This window comes from Limanda limanda, chromosome 16 (assembly GCF_963576545.1).
Source record: "Limanda limanda chromosome 16, fLimLim1.1, whole genome shotgun sequence".
NCBI lineage: Eukaryota > Metazoa > Chordata > Actinopteri > Pleuronectiformes > Pleuronectidae > Limanda > Limanda limanda.
The window spans coordinates 11,902,512-11,923,650 of NC_083651.1; the positions used below are offsets into that span (position 1 = coordinate 11,902,512).

General features: G+C 39.6%; 1 protein-coding gene across 1 annotated transcript in view; it reads right to left on the bottom strand.

The window, feature by feature from the left end:
* Positions 1-375: 375 nt before the first annotated feature.
* Positions 376-21,139, bottom strand: part of cmss1 (cms1 ribosomal small subunit homolog) — a 30,600-nt gene continuing 9,836 nt past the window's right edge. The window contains exons 2-10 of the mRNA XM_061088986.1: positions 3,558-3,700; positions 2,604-2,675; positions 2,353-2,491; positions 2,193-2,252; positions 1,985-2,087; positions 1,843-1,903; positions 1,655-1,742; positions 1,479-1,567; positions 376-693 (exon numbers count right to left, since the gene is read on the bottom strand). Of these exons, the coding sequence (XP_060944969.1) occupies positions 610-693; positions 1,479-1,567; positions 1,655-1,742; positions 1,843-1,903; positions 1,985-2,087; positions 2,193-2,252; positions 2,353-2,491; positions 2,604-2,675; positions 3,558-3,700 (839 nt within the window). The 3' untranslated portion in view covers positions 376-609. The remainder of the gene's footprint in view (positions 694-1,478; positions 1,568-1,654; positions 1,743-1,842; positions 1,904-1,984; positions 2,088-2,192; positions 2,253-2,352; positions 2,492-2,603; positions 2,676-3,557; positions 3,701-21,139) is intronic.

Here is a 21,139-nt window from a genome sequence, read left to right on the forward strand (position 1 = left end):
GGGAGATTGTTGTGGCCTGTTACTTATTAACCACATTTCTTTACTACGTAACTACCTCTTTCTGTTTGTCTTACTTCTATATTTTCTTTGTGATAAGGTTTTGTTCTCTACCATTTCCCTCCTACTAGAAAACACACACATACACTTTCTGTTTATTTACATCTAAATCACACAGAAGTTAATTTTATGTCTTTATTGTAATTGGCTGTGGTAGAGCATCTGTTGTTCTGGGCATGTTTGTGCTGCTTTTAAAATGCTTTTTTTAAAGGATGTTATGATAAATGAGGCTTCCTAGTGGGCAAGTAAACTGATGATCTCACATTGTCAGTAGGAGGGACTTCCCAAGGTCGGAGTAAACAAACAGAGGGACGCCGGTTCCATTCGGAGTCGGTTTATTCAATGCATCACACTGGGACATTGTGTTGAAGTACAAGAGCGAACAAACATTCGACACGGCCTCTGAGAATAGTTAAAAACACAACACAGGTTTCACACAGACACAAAAGGAAATCAAACAGGAAGAGGCCCCTCGGCTTGTTGTCAGGTCCACCATCGCTTTGAACATCAAGTCGTCACATGGATTGTTTGCAAGTTTTTTATTATGTGCAGTTAAAAAAGTCCAATCTTGAGTTTGCCTTCCCTGCAGCCAGTCAGGATGCCGCCCTCCAGCAGCTTCATGAAGTCCAGTTTGATCTGAAAAAAATAAACAAAGACATCAGTAACATGTATTTACTTTAAAAACTAACAAATCCATCGCTTAAGCACTGTGTTCAGGCATCTTTTAAAGTATAAAGAATAGAAAATATGCTGCTTTGAATACTAATTTGTTTCTGATGTTTAACTGCTGAACACAAGATGTGGCTTTCTTCACTAATACAAATAACTAAACAAAAAAAACCACAGTCAGTTAATGTGGAGTGAAGGGTGCAAGTTTCCATGTAACTGGTTTTTACACTTTCACTTTCAATATCACAAAGCCAGGCCTGGATGTTGGGCTGCAAATCTTGATTATCGTCATTATGAATTCATCCTTTCATCATCAGTACAATGTCAGAATGATTCATATTATAAATTAAATCCTTGTGCTTCACTAACAATCCTCAACCACCTCTGAAAAGGAGAAGTGGCAGGGCCTCACATTTCAGGAGCTGTAAAAAGGTCCAAGATTTCACTTGTAAAATCAGACTTGATGAAAAAAAAAAGGTACTAAATTGATAAATTAAGTGAATGTACATCCGTAAAATGCAGATTGAAGGTGAAAACGATTAAGCATGTAACCTTCAGCAGATGATGTGAGGGAAAAAACTGAACATTTTCTGCACAGAAAAATGTATATCCTAGAGTAATATTATCAAATATATTTCTATGTACTGCAGGACTTATCTGCTGATACTATCACATACTTCATTAAGTAATCTTATGTGTTTGGTCAGAGGAAGCTAATTATGTTTTCAGTCCAGCAGGGGGCAGTAGCTCACCTCAGGAATGTCGACCATCCTCCTGAGCTTCTGGTCCCTCAAGTTCCAGTCCAGAACCACGTACCTCAGTGACTTCAGGGTCAAACCATCTGACAACAATAAACAAGAGTTTCCACAGATTAAGATTTAAAAACCTTAAAATTTAAACAGAATCTATTATGTTGTGAGTGACATACCTTTCTCAATGAGAGCACTGATTCTGCCTGGTGTCCCTACGCCAATGTGTGTGACGCCTTTCTGCAGCAGGTTCACCTGCTCCTCAATCTGTACAATAGAAAGACACACGCAAAAATACTGTTCTGGTAAAACTGTTCATTGCACAGAATCCACAGGCATCATAATAACCATGTGCCATTTCCAGTACCTTGATATGTTTTGCAAACAGTTTCATCGCTTTGGTTTCACCCTTGAATGTGGTCAGCTGCCTGTGAATTATAAAAGCAAACAGCACCATGTTAGGTTTGATAAAAGCTGTGGAGTTCAGAATGTGTCGCTGTGTCACTTACTTGATGAGCTCGATGGCTCGGAGAGCAGAGCTACAGACGATGAGCAGGATCACAGAGCTCTTCTCCGTGTGCTGCTTCTGAATCTTTGCCCATTTGGGACAAACTAATGATGAAAGGAAAAAAGAGTATGAAACAAAAATTAAATGTGTGTTTAGAAGTAACAGATGATAAAAGATCCACCCAAAGAGAATATAGAAGCATCACTGACCCAGTTTGAGGTAAGAGGAGAGGGTGTGCGTCAAGTCGTTAGAGGACAGGAAGCAGGAGTCTGGAGCATGTGGGAGGACAGACGGTGACCTTGGTGAATCAACACATCAGCAGATATCGACTGAACCTTGGAGCTAAAAGGGCCCGGAGCCCTGACTCACCCTCCAGGGTCAGCTCCTCCTGCTCGATCACAGAGCGCTTGTCTGAGAAGTAGAGAGAGACCATGCTCTGCAGGTCGGCCGCACAGCCCGGCTTCGGCTCAGAGCTGGCCAACACGTCTGTGATGGTCTTCTTCTTCTTCTGCAAAACAAAGTAGGATTGGATGCAATACTCCCCAACACATACTGTGTTCACCACTGCACTGAGCAAAACTGCCGCTTCTCTTTGCAGCAGCAGGTGGCGCCACACTCACCTTCCTCTTTTTCTTGGGTTTAGTTGATTTTTCATCCTCAGTCTCTTTCTGTTGAGGGATTACACCCTGACTCTGTGATGAGAGTACAGACAGAACACACATTTCAGGCACACTACTTATATATTTGATATGTTGAGAATGTATTTAAATATTATAGGTGAAAAAAACATCATTCCATGTGAGAAGTTTGACACATTTCTAGTTGCGTTTTCCCATATTTTGCATGAAACAGCATTCAAAATCCATCAAGATGCAGCACACTACATTATTTAGACAAAATAGCATTCTAGGCAGTTTTTTGGATTCACAACTTGATTTTCTGAAATCTATTGGACCTGATAACATATGTTTTCCTTTATTAGTGGTTTGAAATCACAATGTTTTCTGGATAAACGTAAAGTTACCACAAACTAGAGCCTTTTACCATCTGTGGTACATCTCTTTGTGCTTGTAGCAGCCTTATTTTACATTATGTATTTTTATTTCAACTAATTTAAAGAGCAGCTTCCACTGCTGCTTTTGTAGAAATACCTTTACAAAAACTCACAAACCAAAGAACAAACTTTCTTGAGGTCTTGATGACATTATAAACTAACTTTGGTGAAAGTTTTTTTGTACTTCGATATTTACCGTTATAATCACTCATAATGCTGTTATTTTTCATATACTGGATAGCATACTGTTAAGATGAAGATGAAGCTGAAAAGGAGCTTTAAACAATCTGAGAAGAAAAGAGCAATCTGAGACCAGTCAAAGTCACAGTTTCCCAAGAAAGTTCAAACTTGGTAAGCTTGTATCCCTGAATTGGGACCCAAGGCACATGGAATGTGGGTGACATTTGTTTCTCATGTGTGAAATCAGCACACCAAATTGCATTGGGTGAGGATCGGACACAGAATAAACATCTACTGGGTGAGCAGGTATGACATAGTAATAACACAACACATTTGATACCTCTTCACTCTTTTTCTTCTTCTTAGCTTTATCTGTTGTCTCAGTTATCGTTTTCCTTTTCTCTGGTTTTGTCTTTGTGATAGTTTCGTCTGTCGTAGGTATTTCTTGTTCAGTCTCCTCTTCCTGCTCCCCCTCAGATGCACCTGAAAATGACAGAGAGAGCGATGTTCTTTATATATCTGGACTCATGGAGTTAAGGTTTAATCTGCAAGAGTAGTAATGATGACAATGTTTGGATGAGGCAATTCAAAGCAAGGACCATATTTCAGATCAGTTGAAACCAGGCTTTGCTTGAAAGAGACATGCCCGACCAACATGACATCTGGGATCCAGACAAACTCCTCTTATGATACAAGCTTACAGAGCTACAATCTATTTCCATAGTTTGGCCCTAAACCACAGATTTAGTGTTTGCACATCATGTCTTAGAATGTTTGTCCAGTACACATTTCAGTCACGACAGGGAAACAGAAATACACAAAAGTGACTTGCGATAACAACAATGCAGCAGAGTTCAAAGCATCTGGTTATATTTAGCCTCCCTGCTGCTACCACTTCTCAGTGCATACCTCTGGTTTCATGCTATGATGTCATGCTCAGACCTTTTGATATATACACATGCTTGTTCAAAATACTTTAAAAACAGATGCCAGAATGAACTCTGCAATAAATCTGCAGGTTTTATTACACTGCCTTGGCCTCAACATGCACTTATAAAAAAATAGTACTTTGACTTGGAAGTTCTTTCTGTGATTTTTCAATATCAAAGAACAAACAGGCCGACATTGACTCTGTGGACAAAGGCTATAATTCATCTAAGAGAAGTTGCAATCAGTCACATCACAACAGGTAAATGACTGTCGGGATGTCACAGATTGGAGAAAAGACCACAGGGAACAAAACGCTTCAACTTCGTAAACCATAGAGATTGACTCAGCAGAAACAGTTTTCAGAAGAGGTTGTTGCACTATCAAGTGTAAATACAACATGAAAAAGCTCCATGAGGCTGATGCTGCTTTTACAATATATTGTACAGACTGTTTAAATCATGAGCAACTAAACTGTCCAGCCCCAAGCTGTAAGTCTGAGTTAAAGATACAGGACATTTCTGACAGTGACAATTTGAACTGCAAGGATAAGTTGGTTAAGTAATTTGTTGACAGAAAATGTATCCATGACTATTTTCATGGTCAGTTAATCATTCTGAGTATTTGTTAAGCAAAACTGCCAAAGGTTTCTTGTTGGACCTTCTCCAAATAGACTGCATTACCTCAGACTATAGAAATGTGGGTGTTTCAAAGATAAAATAACTTGATTGAAAACAAAAAGGCCCGAAGATACATTTTTAGTTATAACCCTCGATGAGGATATGTCCTTCTTGGTGAAAAGAAGTACAGAAGGGCAAGAACACTGCAGCAAGCCATGTCCAGTTGGAAGTTCCATCAAAATTTAACCCAACATGGATTAACATGTGATTTTCTATGCATCTAGTTTTATTTAATGAGACCAGCTCCAAATACTGCAAATGTAGCTTTTAGGCTTTTCATCAATATGAATACAAGGCATTTGGGGTAACCATGCTAATCTAAGTAGTAACCCAGCGTGAAATCGTTCGTTGGTTTGTGCCATTTTGAAACCAGTATGTCCTTTACCGCCTTGTTGGGACGTTCTAGGAACAGCCCTCTGCTGGCCATTTGAAACAACACAGGTTTCAGACACTAAACATTGGCTTCACTTTCCAGACATGGAGTATACCCTCATTTTTATGTCCAGTCTCCAGGTTTTCCAGTTTTCTCCCACTCTGTTTAACACAGTAAAAAAAAAACACTTGGACATTGCTGCTCCAGGTCAAGAGAACTCCCTTGAGTCACATCAAACGCTTGCCCTCAGATTTCCTATCCCTCAAATGATTCATCCAATCCTTATTATCAAACCCATCTACTGTTTACTTCTCCTTTGGTGTCATTATAGGCAACAACCATGTAACAGAAAGATATTGTGACAGATGGATGAGGTGTCTTTGTCCACTCTTCCGCTCTCATTCTCCCTCAGGTCTTAATCTTTCTTAAATTCAATAACCACTTCCCCTTCATCCCTCACTCCTAGACCTTTTTCTGTATTTGTTACAGTCAACTGTCCAGGCATACACCCCCTGTGCTGAAAGACCACCCCTAATATTGATGGGCCAAGCCAACCATTCACCAGTCGCTCTCTCTTTCCACTGCTTCTCATCCCCATCATGTCATTTTGTTATTCTGGACTGTTGGAGGGAAAGTGAGGATAAAAAGACCAAGGAAGAGAGGACAAAAGGAAAAGAAACGATTAATTACAGAGGTGAGGAGGATTTATCAAAGACAAGACCAAGCCTATAGATGACCAGAGAGCAGCCCATCTGCATCAGGTCAGTGTTTTCCCCCTCGCTGGTATTGACAATGCTCATCTTAGTCTGGCTTTGGTTTCACTGTGTTCACTAATTAATGAGGACATACAAACAACATGGTTTTAATCTTTACATATTCAAACTATGAACCAATAAGAACATATATCACAACCGTTATCCAATAGTATTATAATAACTCTTTTTAGTGATGATCATCATCGTAAAATGTTCAGCTTATAAGAAAAAAATCGTACAATTAATTCATCTTTCTGATGTGATTTGAATCTAGAGGCAGGATGTGTGTGCCTTCATTGAATGTACAAAATGCAATCACCTGTCACCGGTGCTCTGTGTTCAATGAGCTGTGAAATACTCAAGAAATTAACCAAACTGTCAGATGACTGGAAGGTGCTGACAGGGCAGCCACACTGATGTTATGTATTAAAACTCATTTCTCACCGATAGCACAAAGAAAAACCTCCACACACTGGTGAAGGAACCGATCAGCAACAGCCTGAGGGCAATGAGCTGCTGATTCAGCATTTATTTTGATTCGTTTTTTGTAGGGAATGGGCCGTTAGGATAATTCATTAATGTGTGTGCGCACCTTATAAAAAGAAAGCACATCCGGTATGTTTACATAGATTAAGTCCGTGTCACCAATTTCAGAGGTGGTTTCCCTTTGGGATCAACGCTGCCTCAACATTTAAATATGAAAAGCCTCTGTAGAGGAGAGAAGATGGCCATTCGAGGGTCGGTTGACAAATAAAACAATCTATCATCTTAATTTACTGTGTGTTTCCACTCAGGCCTATTTACTGTCTGTCAATGTGTTATGTTTAAAGATGTCCTTGTTTGCTATTGTTAGTGTTGTGAATTTCCCTGTATGAGGTAATAAACTAATTAACTAACTAACAAGTAATCATAAATCCATTCATATTTTTAAAAAGTAATAAAAGTGTAGTATTTCAACACATCAAGTTATAATTAAACCAAAACAACACACATGGATAGGTTCTAGAGGTAAAGCAGGTTTGGGGTTAAGTTATTATTTAAAACAGACGGATAATATACTAGTTAATGTCACGAAGTAGCGCAAATGTTGCTTGTGCAGTCTTTAAAGATTTCAAATTAAAACTAGTATATGATGCTATTAAATGACCCCATCATGCACAGTTACAAAAGCGAGCTATAAATTCTATGCTGGCCACTAAATCAACCAACGACCCAGGTATCACGTATTTGATATTATAGTCTTGATACTCAGTTATTTGTCAGTGGACAGCTATCTTTACTGAAAACAGGGTAAGAGAATCAGAGTAATAGACTTATAATTCCTGGCGATTACTTTTATCTTTGTAAATTCTGTCAAAAGGGGAGATCTAACTTTTCTGAAGTCTGAGGCCCAAATTTATGTCAAGTAAAATCTGCAAATTCAGTCTTTTCGCAATTAGCACCTGACTTCTTAGAGCCTCAGAAATGCACTCAAAGAGGCACATATGATCATCTACTGATGAGTAAACCACACAGAGGATGATGCTCCTGCCAACGATAAGTCTTAGAGGACTTATGGGTCTGGACGTACATCATCTCTAAAGCAAAACAGCCCAACGTTTTTAGGATGCTTCACAAGTGAAAGAGGAGGGATGAACTCCAGTTTACATGATTTTCTGACAGTAGTGTCTTCATGCCAGTCCATAACTTTACATAGGTCTTCAATTTGGTTGAGTTCAAGGGACTGTGAAGGCCACAGCCGACGATTTGCCTCATTTTCATACTCGTCAGAACGTTCAGTGAATGCTTGCACCCTGTGGATGTCAGAATAGCAATATTACACTCCGTATATCTTGTTAATTTGCTGTGGCCTTCTTCTATGTCAGGGTTGGGGGACATGCAGCCTTGCGGGGGCTGCTAGACTGTTTGATCGAGCCCCCGGTCGGAATTCATAAACACCAAAATATTCTCATGAAAACAATTACATTTCTTCTGCAAAAAAATGCAGATAGTCACATTTTCCAGAGCAAATGGACAAACAATTTGTGTTGAAGTAACAGACAGGCCAGCCAGTGTGCCTAGATTGTGGGGACGTGCTCGAAGGGATGAAAAAGTCCAATCTCAAGCCTCATTAAAACTGGAAACATACAACTAAACTGTTGTGAGGACAAACATGCTTGGATAAAGTTAACTTCCTGTATAATAGTGAAGGTACACATTGTTGTCAAATGCAATATCTTAGGAAATGTAAACCTAAATTAAAACAGAAAATAGTCGATAACATAAAGGACTAGTCAACTATAACTATAAAAAGTTGAATTTAGGTTCTGCTTTTTGTTTCCTAAAAAATGATTTTTATATGAAAACAAGCCGACATATGTCTGCAAGGATGCATCTACCTGCCAGGAGCCTTTTATTCATCTGCCAGGACGTGTCTGTCTACATCATGCATCAAAGTAACAGCACCTTTGTTTTGATACGAGCGAGCGCTTAACATGCAAGACTAATGTCGGAGCAGCAGTTTGAAAGATGGACTGGGGTAAACAGTCAAAAGTCTGGCATTGCTTTGACAGAGAAAGGGACAACAAGGCTAAATGATGTAAATGCAGGGTGTTAATTAGCTGCAAGTCAGGTTACAGCTTAAATCTATCTATTCCACATCTAGATATTAAAGTTATCTAAATATTTGACCCCTTTTTATATTTTAATTGAAAATCGGAATCATTAAGAATTGGAACTAAAATTCTAATGATACACAACTCTGATGCTGACTGAGTGGAGGTTGTGACAAAGACTGTCCAACTCCAATAAGTACTACAGCAGCAAGGACACCAAGATATGTCCAAAGTGTAGTCTAGAGAAAGCAGACGGTGACCCATGAGAAAACCAATATCTTCACCGTCCCCAAACACGGATTCCCAATATCCTTCATGCCACACTTGATCTAAATGGTGGAGGAGGAAAAGAGTATCCTTTAAAATGTATATGGGACAATGAGTTTACAGCTCAGATGACCAGAGATCAATGAAGTCAAAGGCAGTTGAGAGAAATCACATGCAGGCAAATGGGGCTTCCTGCTCATCTTTAATGGGTGATCAATAGTGGCGACTGGTTTTAATGGATTGGTCAATGGGGGTGAGTGGATTTAATGAGGATCTACTGTCTGGAACCAGGAAACAGAAGCATGTTTCAGTTCCACGCAAAGGCTCTAAGATTTGGTTCTGGATGATGGCCTCACTCATGTAAACTGGCGATTTGCCAACACGGCTGCTTAAAACATTGTCGGCCATGACCTCAAAAGCTCTTAATCACCGCTGCAGTTTAAACTATAAGTCCGATTAAAGATAACACGATGACGATGTGCTGAGGGGGAAGACAAACCAATTACACCTTTTATCCTCCTGCAAAAACCAAGATGTCCTAATTATTTACAGGCATGTCCATGCCCAAAGACACTGCGTGGTGGTTATGTTGTCTTATTTTTCTACTTATGATTCATTCCATTAAATCCATTGTCAGCAGGCCAATTCAGCACTTGTTTCAACAATCAATAACTCATCTCAAGACATGTCTTGGGAGTGGTGTGGGTGGGTGTAGCACTTTATGGTTTTGGAGGTTTGTAGCTTCTGCTTCTATAAGCAACAATTTGAGCAGGTGTTATTGTTAAATCAATGGGGACTTAAGGCTGCAAGCACACAATCAAGTGCAGTATGTGACAGACTCTGGTCAGGAACTTTGTGCCCACTCTATAAAAAAAAAATTCTTAAAAGTACATCATCACTACAACACCCTTAGAAACTTTATTTGCTCAGATTTGATAACTTCCTATTATACTCTGACGCATTTCTGAAGTTGAAAATTGCTAGAGGATGCCTGGCCTTTCCAGGAAATTACTGTGCCAGTAATAGGACTACAGCATTTATTAAAAATGCTTGGGTACCGCACTTCAGAGACAAAGCCATTGTTCAATCTGTTTTCCCTGTAGTGGGTGAGTGGAATTTAATGCCTACAAATATTAGAAACTCTAGAATTTCTGTGATGTTTAAAATCAGCTTTAAACTTTGGCTTCAGTCAGTACAAATCTGTCGCGACCAATGATCGCCCTGTGTTTATCATAAAGAATTAATTTATCTATGGACTTTTATGTGTTGTGCTGTTTTATGTCACATATTTGCTGTTGTGCGATTAGTTTTTTGTGTACCTGCCCAGGGATAACAGCTGCAAATTATCTACTAGCTGACTCTGGTGCAATTACTTTTAATTGTGCACTGTCCCTGCAAAAGGAAACAATAAAGATTAAAAATTTAAACGAAATGGTTACAAATCCACCTGGCCTCCCAAATCCCAACCTCTCGCTGTTGGATGCTGCTCTTGTTAGTTTGTTTGAATATATATATATATATATATATATATATATATATATATATATATATATATATATATATATATATATATATATATATATATATATATATATATATATATATATATATACACATAAAACACTCAAAGCTTAGACATGACAAAGGATGCAGGGATGGAGCATCACCAGCAGGAGGACTATTGGATGCTCAGACAGACAGTCAATGATTCACAGGCTTAAATCTCATATAAATTATTTTCTGGTCTTTTGGTTGATAGATCTTTGTGGTATCTCCCAATTCATATTGGTGCGTGCTGACATTCCTATGTTGAAGCGAAGCCAATCTTCCCTGCCAGACTGATAGCAGCTCCTGATGTCCTCGCAGGAGATGCTAATCACAGACACAAGGTCATGTACAAAGACATAACTCAAAGCTTTTAAGCTTTCACAAGCACCAAACTAGGAAACCCTTTTCTCACCTTGATAGCATATTGTAACTTATGTAATGTGGGTATTGTTGGCCAAAATAAGTTAAGTCTGCCAAACTACAGCTTAAATAATTAGGTTTTGGCACCTCTTGTCCTGTTCGCATTACAGATCTGTCTCCTGTCCCATTTACTTTTTTTGCACAGGGCTAATCCTTATCTTTGGATCTATTCCTCTCTCGCTCTCCACCCCTAGTGGCAAATATCACATGGATGATATTAATAACACGGTGCTCATCCTTCATTCTCTATCAATCATCAACGTAACACTGATGTAATACACATGGAATCTAGCATACGATATCAGAGTAACAATAAAGACCATATTTTACTACAACTGCCAAAATGATTATTATTTAACTTAGTACAACTATGGATGTGTTTTTGTAGGAACCACTTCATTAAAACCTACAAGAATTTAGCCAAACACAAAATACATTGAAGGTAAAATAAATTAGATTAATTAGATTAAATCATTTACAACCCCGCCCCCCCACAGTACAAACCTGTTTAAACCTTATGACGTACCCTAACTACCGCTCTAGTCCAGCCAACACCACTATATTATAGACTTCAAACATCACTTCAGGCCTGACAGCTGTGTGATGGCACTACAGTGTTCTCTTTCTTCATAGATCTTTTGAGTGGGAAAATATTTGATTTCAAGTGGAGCCAAACACTCAGATCAAAATGAAGCCTTTAAATAAATCTATATCATAAGAAAATGTTTGTTCTCTTTCATTAACCCCAATGTTTTGCAAGCCTCGGGCACTTAGCAGATCAGACGGCAGAAAAACACATTCACAGCTGGTGCTCAAAACTTCTCAAAGACGACACAAGGGAAATGGGAGCCAAAGTCAAATATTGAACACTTTCTATTAGGCACATCCAACAAATTGGCAATGAAAAATACCGTTGTTAAACCCTTTGGACAAAGACATGTAATTGAGGCTTTTAGTTTTTTCAGTGTATATCAGCAAATGTGTGTTTATGTCTGTGAAAGGCTCATATCTGCAGGTTTTTAATATGCAAACTGACTTTATTTCCATAATACAAATTTTCTGGTAACGTAAATGATTTTGCAATTGCTGGTGACTAAATTAATTTATAGCCTCTTCAGCATCTCCAGTTCTTTTTAGCTGGCTTGCTAAATGTATAATTTCTCTGTTAAAACACTCTTACCAACCATGCCTGCAGTACCGTACTCCTGCCAAAACATACATCAGCCACACAGATGAATTACAGGGTGCTGTGCCAATCTGACCCTGGAAACTGGAGGCCAAAGATGACTCCAGGGCACAGACTGAGCCAGCCTCCCATGACAGGTGGATCCAAAGTGGATATGAGCTGCCTGCTGGGAATGGATAGCTAGAGCAGGGGGTCTCAAACTAGAATTAGCTGGGGGACACAGGCCAGGTTGTTTGCTCCTACAGGAGAGGGGAGGCATTCAGAGTAAAAATTACAGCGCCACGGACAATAAATTGGAACCATTTTATTCACTCCAGAGATAAGCCTCTACCAAGCATATATAAAGCAGGATGCTTGGTAGTGCTTGGTAGAGAAGAAGTCGGTTTATGGTCTCTAAGACCCACTTCCTACATGCTGACTGAACTTGTTGCAAATCATATGTGTTTCTAGTTGTTCCAAACAGACACACTGGGGGACAGAGTGAAAAGTTGGCTGTGATAGAGAGGTGAGGGATGTGAGATTGTTAAAAACCCATGATAGCTACACATATTTTCAGACAGACCCTCGAGAAAGACATAGAGGTTGTTCAGTGAATGTTTAAATAAACAAATAACAAAAGAGATCTAGAGAGAGATGTTTTATGCTCGGCTCTCTTTCTCACAGTGTGACGTGTGTGCGAATGTCAGATTGTCAGTTTGAAAGAAGTTGTCAAAATGGTTACACACACCCGATCCGCATATTCTCACATCTATACCTCTTCTACACCAAAACTTGCAAGTAAACTTTCTAAAAAAGGATCAACAATGAGTCACCTTTGATTGCACAGGAAACCATCACATCCACAATCAATGCATCAATGGATCTTGCACGATACGAAGAGAAAAATAAATCACAGTGCTGCAACTCTCCGAAGTTAAAAATAAATAGATAAAGTTATAGAAATTAGCGCATTCACCCGGGTGTCATGTTTCCATCACTGCCAATTGGAGCCAAAGCCAATAAAGAAAGCGTGTGCAGCCGATTCATTTGACGTAACTGTCCAAAAGACTGGATTCAGTTTCATCAACTCTTTGATCACAACAGAACACAATGATTTTCCCCACTGCTCATGTTAAGGACGGCCACCACTAGTAAATGTGTTCTTTGTTTAAATTATCAAACAATGAGTCATCGATGTTTGTTTCTGGCTGATGGTGGTAGCGTTAGCAACATGGCTTTCCAGTGCCTTTTTATGTAAACAGGAGGGATGCAGCCATGGGAGGTGCAAATAAACAGAGGCAGCCAGCCACATGTGTGGCAGCCAGCCTGCCTGCCAGTGGACAGTCCTCGGTGGGGCAACCCTGGCAACCATTATTAAGACTGCTTCTGGCTTCATCTGAGCCATCTGTTAACTTAAGGAGGTATTTTCACATGCCTGGCATTATGTGGGAGGATGCTTACACATCAGTATACATGTGCTTGTCTAGACAATGCGAACACACCAAAGAAAGAACACTGTCTGAGTCATGTCATCTGCGTGTGTGTACCTGTGTGTGTTTTCATACGAGTGTCTATGTTTATACTTGAGACCATTTTAAAATGGTCAGTCTCTATCAGTGTTAGTTATTTGAAGGCCAAGTTAACAGTGGCACGTGTCTCGGCCCGACTTCCCACATTAACAACACCACTGAATGGGTAGAGATAAAAAGGATATACAGCACACTGGTGTCCACAGAAAACACACCAGATCAACTCACATGTCTATATCTTGATCAGGCCTTGACGACAGAGTCTGTGTCTCTGGCTGCTTTGCTGTTCAGGAAAATAATTTCTCACAAGCACCAGTAAAAACTTCTGAGGAGATCTTAATGATCTTAACTGCACTAAAAAACACAACCTCTGGATGTTACCACATCACCCAATTGCATTTCTCAACTTCCACAGGGCAGAAAAACAAAAGGGCGGGTTTTAACGATCTTAAAAAACTTGAACAAGATCTTGGGAATTAGAGGCGTTCATGGCTTATGTGAGAGCTTGGACGAGAGAGGCTGAGCTGAAGAACAGTGAGAGATGACATCATCTTTCACTAATGTGAACCTGCTTGCTTTCTCGCTCTAACTCTGTGTTGCAAACATCGAGTTAGAGAAAGCTGGCAAGCTGACGCTGTTTAGCTGGTGTGATTTGCTTTAATAACACACATACAAATGGTACACATATTTAGCCCTAACGTATGTGGTCAGTAATCAACTTTCTACTTTTTGGCAACTATTTGTACTTTTGTCTGCCAAGCGGACAGTGATTGCTGTAACTGTGCCAAGAATATGACATGACATAAGCCTCATATAAAGTAATGCCAGGCGCACACTTATCCGTTTCAGCAACAGTAAGTGTTATGACAAGATGCCTCCTGACTTTGGATTAGCTTCGAATGGTTTATATAATCTGCATCAGCCTGTCGCATATTAAAGCCACATAATAACCACTTGTGCTGTAAGGATACAATTCGTGACCTTGTATAACCTCCTTGATCAGAAGCACAACATTTCTCTTTTCCCCTTATTCAGCTGACAGCTCCAATCTTTTTTAAATCTCCACTTCTTTCTAGGCGGGCCCGAGAACATGCCCCTACTTTCGTAAAGCCAGCAAAATGGTTTCTTGCTAGCCAGGTCTTGCAAAGAGCCAAAAGTCAGAGCATTTCTTCCACCCCATACAGCCCCCCAAAATCACTATCCAGAGTGGCAACATGCAAGACAAGAGGAAGTGGAGGGCAGGCAGACACAAAAGAGAAGACCTGTCCCGAGATGACTTGTTGTTTCTACTCAGTATCCTGGAGGGTGAACTGCAGGTAGGATGATTTGTTCAAATCTAGTGTGGAGTGGATCATGTGAAACGGGCAAATTAACTGCAAAAATTCAGATTATGATCGTAACAACAGCTTGCATAGTATATTTAAGGTTAAGTAATTATTCTACTTGTCACACAAGGCCAGAGATGAGGTTATCACTGTGTTGAAATCAGAGAAGATGGATTTGGCTCTACTGGGGGCCCACTATGGTTTCAGCGGACCGGAGAAGGTGCTCCGAGCCCTGCAGAGAGACTCCCTCAAGGCCCAGCAGGACCACCTGCAGGATGTGTACGAAATACCAATTGCTAAGGTACCAACACAAAAAACTAAGAAAACAGACACCATATGGAGCGGTTAATCAAATTTAATGAGATTAATGCATTACTGTCTGACAAAAGAGCATCTGATACTTCTGCATCATTGCACAAATTGTTTTTTTTCTGCACTGCAGGTGTTACAAGTGCTGGATCTGTTCTTTGCACGTGATAATGCATCTGTCAACTGTAGCATTGTTTTTGCTGTTTTTCTACTAATCTACATCAACCTCTCTGTCAACAATTTTTGTGATGACTATTTCTTAAGGGGAATATAATTTTCCTGAATACCCACGGCCTTGTTTCAATGAAATACCATCTACAACAATGGTATTGAGGTGAAGGTTTTAAATCTCGAAGGCTCAACAGACCACAAACTATCTGCATGAGAATTTACATCTCTGTTAATTCATCTTTTAAAAATTACTAGTGATGCACAGACGCATGAGCCAGGTATTGGGCTATTAAAGTAATAATGTAAGAGCTTGAGTTGCCATATTTACATGTAAGCACAACTTCCTCACCTTGAACAACCCTTCTCCTGGTCAAGGTAGACTAATATTTTCTTCACATCTGACAACTATTGTGTTTTGTTTCCTATTATCCCTCAGGTCAACCAGTTGCTGGAAGCCCAGAAGCGTTCATCCAAACTGATGCTGGAACAGCTTGAAGAGGTGTCCCGCTCTCACAGTGTTACCCTAAACAGGCTAGAGAAGCAGGAGAGAAGCCACAGGGCTTTTATCCATAGGAGCAACTGCCTTACAACTCTACTTGAGGAGGACCGAGAAAGGTTGGTGCACCAGACCCTAGCAGCGATTATGAATACCAGAGAAATACTGCATTGCCTAAATTGGTAGCCTGCATTGAAGAAATATCCAGCCATGCCTTTCAGAATCCCTCCTAATGTACAAGAGTTGAGGATTTACAACTAGAGTAGAAGAGGATAAGGGATTAAAGTATTTCAGCACCGGAACAAACCAGATCTGAGCTCTGTGATGTACACTTGTGGAGGCTTAGATTCTTTTAGTCTATGTCGGTTTGCAATGCTCTTTATGGCTGAGTGACAGAGAAAGGCACTGTTGGCTGCTTCATTTATACCAGACAGTGAATGTGACCTCAAGACTGTACTTAGACTTATTCCACTCAGACACAGTCCATTACATCCTGGACCGGGTTAGACCTTGCGGCCAGCCTGGCTCTGTTCACTCGCCCTTGTAAACACATAAACATGCACTCACATGCAATTACATGTACAGTCTAAATTGGCACCTTGCTCCCAATTTCAACAATACCACGCAGAAAAGGATAAAGCCTTCTTCAAAACTAAGTAAATGGGTTGAGGGTTTGCTGGTGGTTCTAAAATAGAGAGCACATTTAGATGTGGACTCTGGAGTATAGCTGAGTCTAATATGAAGGTGGCCACTGGTTCTCATATGCAATTTGAGGCCTACAACAGGGCTGTTGTGTAGAGGTCCATGGTTGTCTCGGCTCATGGACCGCCACAGTCCACTCTGTAATCTAGCTGTACAGAGACTGTATCCATACTGGGCTTGTAGCCTTGGGAGGAGACTAGTTGTCTGCATCTGAGTGCCAAAGTGAAAACGCTTTAGTGATCCACACACACAATTTAAGACAAAAAATAGTCATGCCAGTAAAGTGATTAAGTTTACTAGAATTCTGTCAAATACAATGTGGAAACCCTAAAAATGCACACATAAAGGCTTTGTGGTTCATCTTAGCCTAATGATGATTAATACACAAGTAGACAGCATTTCTGTGGTGTGGCGTGCACCCTGTGTGGCTCTTACATTCCTAACTGCTCAAACACAGAGGGGTTTGATCTCCCTGCCTGCCCTCCTTTATGTGCCTTCAAGATCATGCATCTAAACATCGCAGTTGAATCACATAACACATAACATAAGTATGGGTTAACAGGAATTTAATTTTTGATTTCAGGGAATAGGATTTTTCCCCAAGGTTTCTAAAAAAAGTTAGAAGAAAGGTGAAGCAAATATGCTCAATTTCATGTTACGCCCTACCGCTTATTTCCATGTGGTCCAAATTCCACTATTTCTGGCAAACAAGGAGCTTATACCTATAAGAGGGGCTTCTTCAGTCACATGGATGTGGTTTGGGTATTAATAGTCTGACCTGGACGAGAAAACCACACGTTTACTTACTATTCTGCTTAGTGGTTGCCACAACAGACCATCGCCAACCTCTTTTACCACCTAAACAAGAATTATGTCAAACAGTATGCAGAGAGTCTGCAGATAAAAACCACAACAGTACAGTGGGGAACTCAAAAGAAACCCCAGGTTTAGACGTAACAAGGGTTTTTTGGCTGATTTGCACCATATGGCAAAGAATCATGATGATGGAAGAAGGTAAGCAAATGAAAAGCTGCAAGGACATGGCCACAAGTTTACAGATTAGTGAAAAGCAGGTGTAATGGATAATGAGGATATTGCATTTATCAGGATGTGAAAATTCAGTCATATCGCACAACTCATCACATTTTTGTGAGTGATTGCACTGTGCACCACACAAAATAACATTGGGACTGTAGTGAATAGATTTTAACTGCAATCTTTGTTGTCCTTCCATAGTGTCTGCGATGTAATCGTGTATGGCTGCTTACCAAAAAAAATGTGTTCGAAAGAACGCCTCTATGCAGGTCACTTTTCTTTTTATTTCCTCAAAAAAAAATTCACAAGGTGCAATGTGCACAGCAGATGATCTGTGTTAGCTGTGACGTATAAAGTTAATTCCAGTCACGACATATAATCACATTATGCCATTGTATGATCCCTGTTGCGTGTCAGAGGATGATTACCTCTGCACATCACTATGCAGCAATCTGATTGTTCAAACCTCAGCTATCTGAACATGCTCTATGCCTGCATGTGTTTCCTATGGTCTGTCAATAGGCTGACGACATCTTAGCATTAACTGCACACACATGTTCAGCACACAAAAGACAGCCATGCTCTCATCTGTCCACTTGTGTTCTGAATCACAAACCCTTCACAGACTCCTTGCTATACCCGCAAACCACTTTTTAACTCCATCATGTTTTCAGCACCAGATGTGGCCTTCTCATCAATACAGAATGTCATCAATAATGTGTAGGAAAAGAATGCATGTGATCTACAAAAGAGATAGTACATTGTATTTTTGTGTTTTAGCATCCAAACAGTTGCTTATTAGCATTTATCACAATGAATATTGTCGTTAGGTTTGAATGTCCTTTTAAAATTTGACCTGATTTTGGTTCAAAATAAGGAATCCCCAATGTTAATAGAATACATGGGAGAGGGGGAAATTCATATTTGTATTAAATTTAAATAACAATCCGTCTTATAATTGTTGAGATATTTCACTCAAAACCACAAATGCCAACCTTATAGTCGGAGGAGAGTAAAAAGTCAGGGGATCCCCATCATTATTATATTTCATCCTCTACTGACCATGAATGCTTAATACATATTTAATGGAAATTGATCAGATAGTGGTCGAGACATCACACTAAAAGTCCAACCAGCTCGTGGTGCTAGAAGAAAAGTAATCAGATCATAAAAGTTGAATGAAGTTTACATTATTTACTTGGGAACATGAATATCTGTACAATTGATACAAATCCATAAAATATCTGCTTACCCAAAGCTGTTCTATCCACCACTAACACTAAAACATATCCACCATCAGCCAATAATGTATTAAGAGAAGATATCCATAATATACCATAGGAGTCTGGCACCACATTGCTTTAGAGCCAAACTCCTGTGCTGATTGCAAACTGTTGGGACCATTTCCTAACTAGCCTTAGCATATGAGGTCACTTTTGTATTTACTTCATTTTATTAAATGCCAACAAATAAAGAGAAGAAAACCAGCACATAGTGCATAAGAAGCTCCTTTCTTTCTTCTGTAGCCTTTTCCATGACCCAATACAGCAGTGTTCAGTACAACTGGAGGACTTATCAAAGGCAGCAGCTAAAAAAAAAAGAATCGATATCTTAACATTATACCCCTGGTTTAAAATAGGAGATATGACAAAAGGAGAGAGATTGCTCCTCTCATATATGGGGGGGATTTTACACATGGGCAATGTCTGAGGGTTTTCTTGGAAATGCCTCTGAGGGATTGGATCATGCTTGTAATTGAGGACAAGCGGTGCAGATGCCAGCCCCTCCTCTAAGGGACCTCATGAATTCTGGTTTGGGAGTTGGTCTGTGGACAGAAATTGCGAGGAATGAGGATTTTCTTTCCCCCTCACATTCCACACCAAGAGAAATCTCTCATCTTACAAGACTTTTTCTTACAAAAGAGTTTTCAGAGTCAAGCCAGAATAATTATACAGGTTATTTATATAAATAACCACACCCTCCTTCCCCTCTGGGACCTATGGCTGATCATGAATTTGCAAATGGTTTTGAATGAAGGCTGGCAAGATACATTTCTTAATGTTTAAAGGTGAAGAGAATTTTAACAGCCTTTCTTCATCTCAAACCATTAGCAGGCTTCAGTTTAAGAGCAGTTTACGAACCACAACAGCACGTGAACACTGAATAAATGGAAAGCAAGAGCAACAAAAGTCTTTTGGCTGCTTTTCAAGGCTAGCGTATAAAGAATGATCAAATGGTGTTTATGTGGCTTATAATGAAAAAACTTATGGATTGGTTCACAGGACTAAGTCCTGTAGTTCAGGTTGGGACGGATTGAGTTTTGACCAAAACCCATGTATGGAAGCAATGTATTGAAACTTAGGTGGTCATTTTTGGCATTTATATGTTTCACAGAATGAAGAAGATACCAGATACTGGTTCTCCAGTATCGGTATCCTGCAATAAACCTCAACTCAGGAACATCTGGCAGTTTGCCTGAGGTGCCCATTTTATCTAATGTTGTAATTATTGTTTGTGTTGGTAACTAACCACTATACTGAGTCACCAGTTGCATTTCAACCTCTTTACTTAGAGTGAGGAAAGTAACTCCAGATAGGTGTATAGCCTCTGAGTATTGCCATTTTACTAAGAACACTTAGATTAAACTAAGTCTCATAGAGCAGCATGCATAAATCCTACATAAGTCAATTTATATCATTAGTGGGGACTAAATATTAGAAACATGGCTCAGTATAATGCAATACAATTCAACAGAACCACAAATTACAGCCTGCACAAGTTGAATTAGAATCTCTACAACAGTTTCGACAAAACATTACATTTCCATAGCGACGACCCAACTACAACATTTAACTTTATTCAAAATCAAGACATCACAGACCAAAAGAAAGTTGAGATGAAATGTTAACGCAATAATCTCTGACTTTAAAATAGGCAGCCTGTGCTGTGCTGAATCATTAATGGATTAAAGAGAATGCCAACAAAGCACAGACCAGAGGCCTTGCATCATTAACTTGTGTATCTGGCACAGACTGTAACTTTATATATTGAGGCTTGTGAACATAAATGTCCAAAAAGTGAAGTTTAGGCTGCTTTGCAAATTCTTTTGTGATGACAACATGACACAGGGGAAATGGTTCTCCTTTAATTGGGAACTGGATGGGTTTGCTTGACAGAAAGAAATACCACCATCAGTACATTTTGCAGGGAAAGCTGGAACTAGGAGGCACAGTGCTTGACAGTGTTCTCAGAGGGGAACATGCGTCACATGCAGACCTACAAGTTCAGTTTGTCCTGCAACTCAAGTAGTACCATCACCTAGCAAGATAAAATATAATTTATTTTTCTAATAGGATTATCAGTGAGAATAACATGAGTATCATCTGTCATTCCTCCCTGCTTCACTGTACACATGGACTCAACTAAAGTGCCACAAAAAAAAAACTGAGATACAAAAGATATTGATAATGCAGTGGTAAAGATGAAATCGCACAAAAAACTTGCACTCCATACATTGAAGCAACAAAAAGGATAGAAAGAAAGAAATGAGAACAAGATAGAGAAGAGGTGTGGGTGAGGGTGAGAGAGAGAGAGCGAGAGAGCGAAAGAACATATGGATGTAATTG